General features: G+C 45.0%; 1 protein-coding gene across 14 annotated transcripts in view; it reads right to left on the bottom strand.

Moving 5' to 3' along the window:
* LOC148895358 (ankyrin repeat and MYND domain-containing protein 1-like) overlaps nt 1–13932 on the bottom strand; it is a 66640-nt gene that overhangs the window by 30576 nt on the left and 22132 nt on the right. For 11 of the 14 annotated variants that reach the window (XM_089000947.1, XM_089000943.1, XM_089000946.1 and 8 more), the window contains 7 exons: nt 12450–12746; nt 12174–12358; nt 11914–12085; nt 6206–6346; nt 3279–3386; nt 606–713; nt 391–513 (listed from right to left, as the gene is read on the bottom strand). In XM_089000947.1, the coding sequence (XP_088857073.1) occupies nt 391–513; nt 606–713; nt 3279–3386; nt 6206–6346; nt 11914–12085; nt 12174–12358; nt 12450–12746 (1134 nt within the window). The remainder of the gene's footprint in view (nt 1–390; nt 514–605; nt 714–3278; nt 3387–6205; nt 6347–11913; nt 12086–12173; nt 12359–12449; nt 12747–13932) is intronic. The other 3 variants (XM_089000948.1, XM_089000950.1, XM_089000952.1) reach the window with 3 other exon arrangements.

Genomic DNA, 13932 nt, shown 5'->3' with positions numbered 1-13932 from the left:
AGCGCACCTGATTCAAATCATCAGGATTGTTTTGATGCTGCTTCAAAGCTGGCTGATGAGCTGATCTTCTGAATCAGGTGTGATGCAGCCGGGTCAGATGGAAAACAGGCAGGGCAGTAGCCTTGTAGGCCTGGAGCTGGACATGTCTGGCTTACAATAATCAGATATTCTCATGCTCAAACGGATTAACTTTGCTTTTATCAAATAATCATTAGCTTTGAATTTTATGGCTGGAAGACGTTCCACAAAATGGTAAAAGCACATGTTTGGTTATATGCTGACTTCAATGCAGTGAGCATGTAGTCAAATTTGCTAGTCAGTTAAATTCCTAGTAACTGCAGGAGTTGGCTTGCCAGAATTGAAACAAACACATTTCAGAAACATAAGTACCAGTTTTGGTCGGTTGGCATCTAAACGGTAGTTAAAGTTTCCCAGGGCACAAAGGGCGCTGCCCACACCACGACATAAGGGAAGGTTGGGATCTACACCTCCTTTGAGCAGCTCTTCCACTGCCTACATGGAAAAGACACCAGGAATATTATAGAATGAAAGGGCGCACATTAAGTGTTAGTTTGAATTGAAATAGTATGTGACAGGTTATGTACCGTGTTATTTCCACTTGCTATGGCCAAAGAAAGAGGGGAATGTCCACTCCAGAGAAGGTCTGTGCTGGCTTTATAGGACAGCAAGAGAGATACCACTTTGCTGGCATTCTGTAAAAATAACCATGCAAACTATTCAGAGACACCAAAATGGAAAAAAGCAGTTTTTAGGTAGCAATCATCTTCACCCTTTAATCTTATTCTTTTTTTATTCTTACTACAACAACCACTGAATTTTAAATTATGAATATACTTTTAAAAGTACTAATTATTACAACTATATAGTACAATGATTATGATTATTATGAATATTATGATTATTATTGGTGGATCTTTATCTCTGGTTCTGTCACGGTTTGCGAGGTGGTGATGGTTGTGGATCCCCAATAAGCAGGCAGGAGGGAGCAGCAGGTTGTGTTTGACAAATTGTATTAAAATAAAGTCAGCAGAAACGAAATCTAAAACATCAAAGTCATCCGAACAGAAAAGTACAAAGTATCAAAGAAAACCACGAGAAAAAATCTGCCAATATTAAACAAACCTGACAGGGTGAAGCAACCACATTCAATAACCTGACACGGAATGGTCGTGCTGGGAGTCCTTTTAACTGCCACGGATTGGAACGACCAACACCTGTGCAGGTGCCAGCGGGAATGACAGCGCCACCCATTGGTCGCCAACCAGATCGTGACAGTACCCCCCCCCCCCCTCAAGTGGCTGCTTCCAGAAGTCCCAACAGTCTCCCAAAAGGCCCAACTCGCCAGGTAACAATGGTGGAGATGGCAACAGAGTCCCGGCCTGATGGGAACGGGACTCGGCCTGACGTGCACGTGGATGCGCTACGGCTCGTCGTGGACGTGAGTGCGACCCTTCTCACACAATCACGTGACGATGCATGGTTCGGCGTGGATGTTGCACTGCCAGGCGCAGAGTGGCACCCCGGACGGCCGTATGGGAACAGATGTCGACTGGACATTGACGTGGACGTGTCACGGCTAGTCGTGTGACGCAATTCAAACTCGATGAGGCGTGGCCTAACGTGGACGTGAACTGCCCGGCACCGGGAAAACGAGACCAGTCCTTAGGACCTGCGGGATCCAGCGGCAAGTGGGGTCTCGACCTGACGTGGACGCGGCACGGCTCGTCGTGGACGTGAGTACGACCTTTCTCACACAATCACGTGACGACGCATGGCTCGACGTGGATGTCGCACTGCCAGACATCGAGTGTCACCCTGGACGGCCACCTGGAAAGAGGTCTCGGCCTGACGTGGACGGGGCACGGCTTGTCGTGGGCGTGAGTCCGACCCTTCTCACACAATAACGCGACGACGCATGGCTCGACATGGACGTTGCACTGCCAGGCACAGGGTGGAAATGAGTCCGTTGTACCTGCGGGATCCAATGGTTGGTCGGGTCATTCTGTCACGGTTTGCGAGGTGGTGATGGTTGTGGATCCCCAATAAGCAGGCAGGAGGGAGCAGCAGGTTGTATTTGACAAATTGTATGAAAATAAAGTCAGCAGAAACATTAGTCATCCAAACAGAAAAGTACAAAGTATCAAAGAAAACAATGAGTAAAAATCTGCCAACATTAAACAAACCTGACACGGTGAAGCAACCACATTCAATAACCTGACACGGAATGTTCGTGCTGGGAGTCCTTTTAACTGCTACGGATTGGAACGACCAACACATGTGCAGGTGCCAGCGGGAATGACAGCGCCACCCATTGGTCGCCAACCAGATCGTGACAGTCTGCCACGGATTGGAACGACCAATGCCTGTGCAGGTGCCAGCGGTGCCGACAGCGCCACCCATTGGTCGCCAACCAGATCGTGACAGGTTCATGGCTCTTCACGGTGAACAACAGACGAATTGATACGGGCGGACGTCTTTAATCCATTGCAAACATTTATGCTTTCCTCTTCAGAACTATTTGAATCATATTCATAACTGGATGAGTAACAAGAAAGCATCTTCTCCGAATCTGAACTCTCTGAAGCCATTGTTTTGATTCTCGAGCAGGGCAGTTTGTGACGGTGTATCCTGGCGTGACGTCACGAACAAGGGGGCGAGACTTCCTGAATCTCGCCATTTCTAAGCTCCATCGAGATATTTTATCCAAATATTTTGAAAATGTCTGTGTTCCATCTTTCAAGATGACCACAAAAAGCAAGAACTATTTATTTCATGGGATGCTGATGGATTGGATTGGATTTAACTTTATTAGTCTCACAGTGGAGAAATTGACATTTCACAGCAGCAAAATTATGAAAGCAAGATGAAAGGAAAGAAAGAAGTAGAACTGCTGGAAAGGCAGCCACTCTCGCGGCACCATTTTGAAGTTAAAAGGAAAAAAATGCTATCTGCTGTTTACCTTAAGAAATTATGACAAGTTTCTTGGCATAAATATAAAGCATAAAAATACGATGAACTTTGCACACACATCATGCTTGACAACATATGCAGTATATAATGCAAAAGGCTCATGAGAACTGTGGGCTATGGAGTAAATTTCGATTCTAATTTTAAGAAAAATGGTGCCAAAATGTAAAATAAATAATAAAACATAAATAAATACATAAACATACTTCACATCCATACATTAGCAAGGCACTTTTAAACATGTCAATGTTATGTAGATAGAAATGCATTCGGATGTTGGGTTAACTCACACAATAGTCGCTGTCTCTCTGGCAAGCTATGTGGAGAGGTGTACGACCTCCCTCTTTGGGACGTGGCTTCTCATTGACCCTCCATGATTTTCTTGTTATAGTGGAACCCTGTAAAACAATGCAGTTGCATTGCCAATTGAACAAAGTAATATTTTAAATTACTACCAACAATCTAAAATGCCTCCACCGTGAGCTGTTATCTTACCGTGGTGGAGGTGTTTGTGAGCTATGTTGTCTGGGGCTTTATGCCTATGGCAGGGTAACCCATGGCAAACAGGTTCAAGGTGAGGCACCAGACAGTCTTAACAGACCCGTTATAATGAGTAAAATAAATTGATCTGAGTTTCCCTTGCCTGGCTCCAGGATCCTTTTCTGGAGTCAGGCCTGGAGATGGGGTTCATTAGCAAGCGCATCCTGCCGGTCTCAGCCCGAAGAGGCAAAGTGGGTTGTCGTTCTCATGGGCTTACCACCCATGGGAGGGGCCAAAGGGTTCGGTGCAGTGTGAGCAGTTTGCCGGCAAAAAGGCGGGGACACTGGCAGTCCGAGCCTCGACTACAGAAGCGAGCTCTAGGGACGTGGAATGTCACCTTTTTTGCAGGGAAGGAGCATGTGGTGTGCGAGCTAGAGAAGTTCCGACTGGAAATAGTTGCACTTGCCTCCCGACACAGCCTGGGTATGTGTTCTTTCAAGAGGTGTTGGACATTGTTCCACTCTGGAGTTGCCCATGGTTAGAGGCGTAGAGCAGGTGTGGGCATAATCATTGCCGCCATCCTATACGAAGGGTTGCCTCCCTCCACATTCACTATTGTTTGTGCATATGCACAAAACAGCATACCCACCCATATCCTCCCACCACTACCAGAAACTGTTGTATCTATGCCCCGTCCACTTCCTCTGCACTACAGATAAACGAACTGAAGACCACTAAAGACGTGGGACCTGACAATGTGTCCCCTTCCTGCATGAAAGTCTGCGCTGACCAGATGGCTCCGGTCTTCATACAAATCTTCAACAGAAGATTTGTATGAGGAGAATCATCGGAACTGAACGACGATAGATCTGTCACTCTGACATCTGTGGTCATGAAGTCCTTTGAACGCCTTGTGCTGAACCACCTAAAGCAGAGGTGCCCAACCCCCGGGCCGCGGACTGGTACCGGTCCGTGGGTCATTTGGTATCGGGCCGCGCAGAAAGAATAATTTACATAAAATGAAAAATTACCAGATTGCATCCGTCGATGATTTACTCTTGACGCATGTCAAAACGCTTGTCTAGGTCACGTGATACATACCGCTAAAAATAGCCCACCGTAAGCTAGCAAAATGAGTAAAAAACAAATGTCTTATTTTGTTGTACTTATCCGCCGGTCCGTGAAAATATTGTCTGACATTAAACCGGTCCGTGGCGCAAAAAAGGTTGGGGACCACTGACCTATAGGACATCACCGGACCCCTCGTGGGCCCCCTTCAGTTTTCCTCCAGGGCAAACAGGTAGGTGGAGGATGTAGCCAATATAGGGTAGGGCTGCACTACATCCTCGAACACCTTCACAACACAGGGACCTATGTAAGAATCCTGTTTGTGGATTTCAGATCTATGTTCAACACCATCATCCCAGAACTCCATCCCCAAACTTCAATTTGGTGTGCCCTCTACAATCTGCAAATTGATCCTCAGCTTCCTGACGGAACTGTTACAACATGTGGGACTGGGAAGAACATCATCATCAACACACACCACGAGCACTGGAGCCCCACAGGGATGCATACTGTCCACTGCTTTTCTCCCTCAACATGAACAGTTGCACCACAGCCCACTGATCCGTCAAATGCGGGATTGTTGGCTCCTTCAAGCCCTGCTCTCCAACTCTTGCTCAAGTGTTTTTCAGCCGAGTGTGAAGTGGTTGGAATGAAAATTAGCACCTCCAAATCTGAAAGAATGGTTCTCAGTCGTAAAAGAGTGGAGTGCCCTCCCTGGGTTGGGGAAAGAGGTCTTTCCTTGAATGGAGGAGTTTAAGTATTATGGGAGTCTTGTTCACGAATGAGGGCAAAAGGGGACGAGAGATCAAAATGTAGCTCTGTGCAACATCTGCTGTGATGCGTACTTTGTATTGGTCTGTCATGGTAAAAAAAGGAGTTGAGCCAAAGAACACAGCTCTCAAATTACAGGTTGATGTCCATCCCGACCCTCATCTATGGTCATGAGTTATGGGTCGTGACCGAAAGAACGAGATCCCAAAATTAGTTTTCTCCGCAGGGTGTCTTGGCTCTCCCTTAGAGACAAGGTGAGAAGCTCAATCATCCAGGAGAGGCTCAGAATTGAGCCGCTTCTCCTCCACCTTGTGAAGATCAATATGAGGTGGCTCGGGCATCTGATTAGGATGTCTCCTGGAGAGATGTTTCAGGCATGTCCCACTGGCAGGAGATCCCAGGGACAACCCTGGACACGCTGGACAGACTATGTCAACCAGCTGGCCTGGGAACGCCTCAGGATCCGCCAGGAAGAGCTGAAAAAGATGGCTGGGTAGAAGAAACTTTAGACTTCTCTTATAAAGCTGCTGCCCCTGCCACCTAACCAAGAATAAACGGAAATGGATGGATCTCACATGTGACTATACAATGAAGCTATTAATGATGTTTTTTTTCTCTTGTGAGGGCTATCATCAGCTATATATTGAAAAACTCACACGTGCATTGTTTTGTTGAATTCATAATGTAAGAACTTTTTCATATTCCAGAGAAGAGCTAACCTAAGCTTGTCTTATTTTGTGTGTGTCTTATTCCGAGTCTTTATCCATGCTCACTTTTGGTGCATTAATCTGAAAAATATTAAATTATGGCTATTTCAATTACTTGCATTTTATTGCTAGTCCTGAGACGGCTGTGTTTCTGTTCTGTGACTAACAAGGGTTTTCTGTACACCTTGTACCTTATCTGGTTCATAGATGTCGTCCTGGTCACATGCCCGTGCATCTGGATCCGTTAATGCATGCAGCAGCAGTTTTGTGATTTCAGGACCTTCTAGACCAGGCAGTGCTGCAGCTACATGTAGAGGATAAAGGCCTTTTCTCTACAACACAATGAAATTATGATTTGTTTTTGCAAAAGATGACATCACTCATGTAATATCTATCATGTTACATGTTTGGCACCAAGGCTTGAGCTTCCCCGCTGTAACACACGTTAGGAGGGGAAACTCATGGCCGCTACAGGGGACTGGAGGAGAGACAGGCCTGTTTTTACTGCAGTCAACAGAGACATCGAGTGCAGATTGCCCGACTAGATCGAGACCACCAACTCCCTCAGGCAACCATAAATCAAAGACTGACAACCAACATCGGGCACCGAGGAGAGTTGAGCCTGGTTCTTTTATGGGCCAGGCCAGGTTCTCTCAATCTAATTCCCTCTTAACAAGCCCTCTTTGCTTAGATGAAATACCTCACTGATTTCAACATGTTTTTCGTGTGAACCGTGTCCAATCTGTGCCACCACATCACCCATACGACTGTGCCATCAACCTGCAGGTTAATAACCCACTGCCGAGCTCCCGTCTCTATGAGGTTTCCCACCCAGAGCAGCAGTAATTCCCTCGCTGCAGGTCTATTCAGACCATTCCGATCCCTGTTGGGGGCCGTTTTCTTCTTTATAGAAAAGAAGGACAAGTCATCGCGGCCGTGTGTAGATTAAAGGAGACATCACCACAAAGAATAAATATTGATGGGTTCGGCTTCTGCCCGCCCTTCAATCAGCTACCATTTTCTTTAAATTAGACCGCTGTAATGCTTATCATATATTCTGATCCGCATTAGAGAGGAGGACTAAAGGAAAACTGCTTTTAAAACACCCTTAGGACATTTTGAGTATATTGTCATGCCATTTGGGTTAACTAATGCCCCCGAATAAAGAACGTATTGAGGCTATTTTAGAGAACAGGTTCTTTGTCAAAGCAGAGAAGTGTGAGTTTCACGTACATTGCATTTTATTTATGGGTTTTATTGTGGAGCGGGGTTATTTTAGAGCGGACGTTGCCAAGATAAAGGCAGTGGTAGATTGGCCGATACCCACTACCCGTAAACAATTGCAGCGCTCTTTGGGCTTTGCTAACTTTTAACGCCATTTCATTCATAATTACAGCCAAAAAGCCATTAATTAAGGTTCGATTAAGGTTCCCTTTAAGTGGGATTCCGATGCCGATTCCGGTAATTAAAGAGAGTATTTACTAACCCCAATGTTCTGCACCATCCTAACCCTGACTGTCCTTTTATTGTAGAGTGGGCGCGTCAAATTGGAGAGTGACGACAGTATTGTCTCAGCGTTCCCCAGTTAACCAGAGACTCTACCCTCGCACCTTTTTCTTCCGTCATCTCAGCCTCGCAGAGACAAAGTACGACGTGGGGAACCGGAAGTTGTTGCCCGTCGACATGGCGCAGCAGGGGTGGAGACAGTGGCTTGAGAGGACGAAGGAGACCTTCACGGTGTACACCGATCACAAGAATCTTCCTTAGATTCGCTCGGTCAAGAGATTGAACTCTGGTCAGACTCAGGGGCACTGATGTTGACACGATTCAATTTCACACTCATCTATTTTCCTGGGTACAAGAACATCAAGCTAGATGCCATTTATCGCATCCTTGAACCAGCAGAGAAGGTTGATGCATTGAGATGCATTCTTCTTGCACAAAGTATTCTTGGGTCACTGAGGTGGGAGACCGAGAGGAAGATCGAGGAAGCCCAAAAAGGAACCCTGGTCCCAAGGGTTGTCTAACAGGAAAACTTTGCGCCCCCGGCTTTGTGCTCGGAGGGGTTGCAATGGGGGCACAAATCTAAGGCATCCCAGGGTGAACGGGACTTCACATGTCGTTTCTCAGTGGTGTTGAAGGCCGGAACTTCAAAGAGACCTTGTGGAGTTCCGTCAAGCCTGCGCCTGAGGTAAAGTCTCACATGGACAGATTGGAGGGGGGGGGGGGTATTTTGAAGTTAATTCTAAGTTTGATAGGGAGCCCGTGAAGATTTTGGACGATTGGTGAAATGTGGTGAAAGGAGGGTTTTTTTCTAATGATCCGACTGAGGAATTCTGGACTAATTGTAGTTTATGGAGAAATTTGTGATGGACACGAAGAAGTGAATTGCAATAATCGATACGAGAGATGACGCGATTGTGGATAAGGATAGCAGAGGTGTGAGGGTTGAGAGAGAGACGGAGACCATTGATGCACGTACAATGAAATATACGGACCGGGTCATGTTATTTATATGGAGTGGAAGATAGTGAGCTATCGAGGATGACCACCAGGCTCTTGACCTTAGGGGAGAGGGACACAGTGGAATTATCAATAGTGAGGGAAAAACTGTTGGCTTTGTGTCGTGTGGATTTGATACTGATCGGAAAAAGTTCTGGTGTGTCATTGTTAAATTGGAGGAAGTTATGGGTAAAACGGGATTGAATTTCTGAGAGGCAGTGTGAAAGGGATGAAGGTGGAAGAGAAGTGTCGGGTTTCCTGGAAAGGTACAACTGGGTGTCATCCACAAAGCAGTGAAAGTATATGCCAAATTTATTGAAAATATTGCCAAGGGGAAGAAGGTAGATAATAACGAAGAGGGGTCCCAGAACAGAGTTATCACGGGTGGGAGAGACGGGGAATTGAATGACTTTGTATAGAGAGAAAAGAGAGCGCTAGTATTTCCAGTATCAGAGTAGATGAGTCCAGAGTAGCATTGTGATTTGACGTGCGAGTTCAAGTCCTTGCAATGGGAAAGTTGAGCTGTGTATGTATCTTTGTGAACAGCGAGACTAGTTTTTGTGTAGTCTTTCAAGTTGCCGAGGTTTAGATTTAATGGAACAGAGATGGGGGTTGAAACAGGGTGCAGAAAAAGTAAATAAGACAGAATGGAATTTGACACGAGCGAGCGTATTAAAATTGTTGGCGGGGTTCGCGTTATAATAGGAAACCAATTCGTCAGGAGAGGAGTCTGAATCGAGAATCAGGGTGGCAATCCATTCAGCGAGGGAGACAGTGTTAATGTCCTATATATTTTGATAAGTAATATTACAGAGTGGTTTGGAGATAGAGAATGTGATGGAAACATTAAATGAAAAGTGGAAATGGTCTGTTATAGGAAGTTCATCAGCTGTACAGTTGGAGGGGGTAAGACCAGAGTAGGAAATCCAGGCTGTGTCCTTCAATGTGTGTGGTGAAGTCTGCAAACTGCTGAAAGCTAAGGCTGTCGGGCGAGGAGGTGAAGTCTGTGGTAAGAGCAAGGGTGGAATTGTCATTGTGTGTTGAAGCCCCCCAGAATAATTATATTTGGTGATAGCGAGGGAAGATGGGTGAGGACAGCAGACAATGCGTTTAAAAAGTTACAATGTCGTTTCGGGGCACCGTAAACTGTGACAATGATCGTGGGAGTGGGTCCGGAAATTTGACAGGCGAGGCATTCTAATGAGGAAGTTTTGGGGAGAGAGTGGGAGGACTTTCCATTTCGCGCTGTAAAACCACCTCCGAGTAAAACCACCTCACGCTGTAAAGACCACCTCCGCGGACCGAACCACAGTGTTTGGAAATGTCAGCAAATCCCAGCGGAGTAGAGTAAAGATGTGACAAAAGTCGCCAGGACTTTGCAACATCTCATTTAGGCAAAAAAATGAGATCTTTGAGAATGTCCTGGATTAGACAACCCTTCCCAGTAAGTGAACGGGTGTAGAGACCGAAGTTGACGCTCGCGATGTAGCCATTATGAGCACCATTAGCCGACCTAGCCAGGCCGCTTAACACACGTTGGTCCGTGGATTGGCTGATATTTCTGTGTTGCCGGCAAAAGGAGATGTCTTTGGAGGGGCCGAGGTGGAAGCCCCGACGAGACCCAGGTGCACAACAGCATGGCCCAAGTGCACAACAGCATGGCCCAAGTGCACACAGTATGCCCAAGTGCAACAATATGGGCCCCGTTGACCCTCATCATAGGGTACAGGTGGGTGGAGCTGATACTGATACCTGTGATTGCGAATAACCATGGGACGTTTGACGGTTCAGAGTACAAAATGGATTGGGATCTGAGTATGTTCGTCCTCTTTGGCAAGAGATGACCATCTTCACTGGAATGGGGGGTGGTGAAGATGACTTGCATGTGAGTTTGATTAAAGTGAAGAAGAGTTGAGCAATGTCGTCTGCCTCACTCTCTCGTCCCAGCCAATCTGAATTCAGTGGCAAGACAGAGTCAGGACGACTGGGGATAGGTTAGGATGCAGTGGATGACCACAGTGTTGTACGTGTCTCACTTTGCCCTACTTGCGCTCCACAATGCTTTGCTGGGTCCATCTTCATGCCCGTTGAACCAGTCTAGTGGTTTTCTCCACGCAATCTGCTCAGTCCAGGCTTTACATGCGTAGGTAGACAAGCCCTACAATAACCTACTGTCTATGTGGCATGCTCACTTAGCCAGGGAGACTTGTGGTGTCTGAGTGTAGAGTTCTTCCGATGACAGAAAACCGTAAAAACGTCTTTTTTTTGCGGGTAACCAGAAGCGCAAGCATTCACTCAACCAGAAAGATGTCCCTGTTGATAGCACTTCAAAAGTCAAGATTACAATATGGACCCTGCATCTAATGGATTTAAAATTTTGTTTTGTAGTCCAGTGCCTGTTTTTCTTCTTGCCTTTTGTGGAAGCGCTTGTTGTTAACATGTTGTAATTCCTTGCATGTCTTTTTGGTTTTGGTGAATATATTTTTTTATATGGTGCGCTCTTGTTTGTCTGCTATTTGGGCATCCAGCGAAGTTTATCCGTTGCAAACAAAGTGAGACGTCTTTCACTTCAATTAAATGTAACAATGCCCACAATGGATAATTTTCAATGAATATTTTCTCCTCATCCTCACACAAACTTGATGGTGACTTGTGATAAAGTGCACCAATATTTCAGAAGAAGCCTTTTTGTTTGGTCAGGGGACAATACTTTAAGCGTTTACATTGCAATAAATATGTAGCACATATCAAACTTTTTTTTAATGTAGTCATAGAGATTAGACAGAAGTTATCATATTTAAAAGTTTCATGTTGTTATATGCTTTGTGAGCATGTGTGACTAGAATACACAATTGTAGCACAGAGAAACCTGGGGTCAATCTGAGGTAAACAGACACAGCCTGTTAACCTGTCATCTTCACCAAGGAGATATGGCCTTGAACAGAATTTAGGACTTGAAACTCCCTCACGGGAAGAGCTCATTAGCCGGGTTACAACTCTATCGGTTCAGGGAAAGACAACCAATTCAAATGTCTATGCTCTATTGTTTATAGGCGTTGGTGCTTGGGACGTCCAGGGACGTGGTATTCAAATCAGGAAAACTATGTTTTACTAATGTATTACTTAAATTTGCATATACTCTCAATAAATAGCTTGGCAGAGGGCTGCAGAATTTGGGCGTCTGTTTTGAATGGCTGCGTCCCCTGCCGGCAGTAAAAGACAATCTTCCTGTGTTCGAGCCTTTGTCCAGTGTCCGATCGAATATCTCTGACATGTGGACAGAGTTGTTTAATCATCTTTACATTCATGAAACACGTATTAGGAGAATATAAAATATACATATTTGAATTGCACAAATAAATTACAACTTTGGACCTGATACCAAATGGAATGCTACCTCAGGTGGGAGAGAAATATCTGTTTGGGCTCCACACAGTAGATGTTTCCTGACAGTCTTAGTATCTGCTGCCAAAATAGCCAAAAAGATGACAGGTAACGGGACTCTTGAAGTGTTCGGGTCGGCTCCCCGATCCAAGAGCAGATTCAATGTGGTCAAGCGAACACGGTGCCTGGTGAAACAAACCCATGCAATCAATATGACTACCTCATGGGAGGGAGGGGGGGCATGACATGAGACAAGCGGTGGAAGAGACATACTCAAACTTCATTGCAGCCATTTTGCGAACAGTCTCTTCAGTATCACCAGAATGATGCTGAAACCAAGCATGACTCAAAGCTTCAGCTGCTCCCTGTAGAACTCTCTCTGTGACGTGGATGCCGTAGCCATACATGCAGCAAGCAGAGTCAAAACAACGCGCTGGGTTATTTTTGTTGGTGTCCTGCTGCAGGATTGGATGAAGACAATGCAATTAAATTAATGAGTGGATTCAAAGGTGCTGTATTTCATTTTGTATTAGCCCTTCATGGGTATACCTTAGCCGTTTTAGATGAATATTCTTTCCACTTTACACTGCCTAGAACAATATGGCCCTCCTTCACCTCGATGAAGCGTTCGGAAATCAGCACTTTCTCCTCACTGCCCTTGTCATCCTTATCCCTTCCTTCAGATTCAATGTAATCTTTTATCTTTTCACCACTTTCTAATTTGCCATCTTCCCTTCTGATTCTTACTTTTCCCCTGACTTTCTTACTGTGCGGGGAACGTTTTGTCGACTCCCCCTGTTTCGACTCCGCCTGTCTAATCTGATGACATACAGAAGTAGATGCCATCTGAAAAGATATACACAATCACAGGTCAAAAATACAATAATGAAGGAACCCAATACAGGGAATTCCGAAAGTATTCAGGCCCTTCCTTTCATAATTTTTTGTAATGTTGCAACTTTATGTTGAAATCAGCAACATTTACAAGGATCAAACCATATTACTGAGAGCAAAAACGTTTTTTTGCGAAATTTACAGATTAAATTAACATCATATCATATACATACTAAACATATCTTTTCGATTTCGTTTCAAATTTTGACAATCACATTCAGTGTTGTCAACCATTCAAACGTTGAAGTGTGGTTCGATTTGAACACTGAACCAACACTGTCTAGTGAAAGGGTAGGTAACTCCAATTAATTGCGAGCCAGTGTTAGATCTCTCCTTACTCTAAAAAAACGATTACAGTGGTACCTCAGTTTTCGACCATCATCTGTTCCAGAAATCTGTTAAAAAAAATCGGTTGATTTGTTTGAAAACCTAAATAGCACTTCCCATTATAATCAATATACATTTTTGTAATCTGTTCGAAGGGCAGAAAACAACCATTTCAAAGCACTTTTTAAACTATTTGACAGCACAAACTGTATACATAAGTAACACTAGAGCAGGCCATTTGTAAAATACTATTAACACAAACTATAATCTGCTTTATTTTCACTAATTTTAACATCGACATTAACATTAATATTGATCCTCCACAGAGAGAGGAGCCAGATGAGGTGGCTCGGGCATATGATTAGGATGCCCCTGGACGACTCCCTGGTGAGGTGTTCCGAGCAAGCGCCACTGGCAGGAGACCCCGGGGACGACCCAGGACACGCTGAAAAGACTATGTCCCCCGGCTGGCCTGGGAAAGCCTTGGGATCCGCCAGGACGAGCTGGAAGAAGTGGCTGGGGAGAGGGAAGTTGGGCCACGACCCGACCCTGGATAAGTGGCGGAAGATGGATGAATGGCATTAACATTGGAACATAAAAACATTGTTATCTCTCTGTGCCTGTCATGATCTTACAAAGACCATTTTGGCTCAAATCCATTTCGTTTCAACTGCTGGTAGCCAACGACAATGCTAGTCTGATTCATAAAAGCGTAACGTGCGCATGCGCGGTGAACTGTCTGCATTTCCGCTTGGGTTCGTTTTTTTTTTTTTTTAATTATCATTTAAAATAATGTAATGTATACATGAAT

This window comes from Hippocampus bargibanti, linkage group LG07 (assembly GCF_051943395.1).
Source record: "Hippocampus bargibanti isolate YZ-2025 linkage group LG07, ASM5194339v1, whole genome shotgun sequence".
Lineage (NCBI taxonomy): Eukaryota > Metazoa > Chordata > Actinopteri > Syngnathiformes > Syngnathidae > Hippocampus > Hippocampus bargibanti.
Note: the sequence above shows the minus strand (reverse complement) of the source record. Positions and strands in the feature narration are given on the sequence as shown.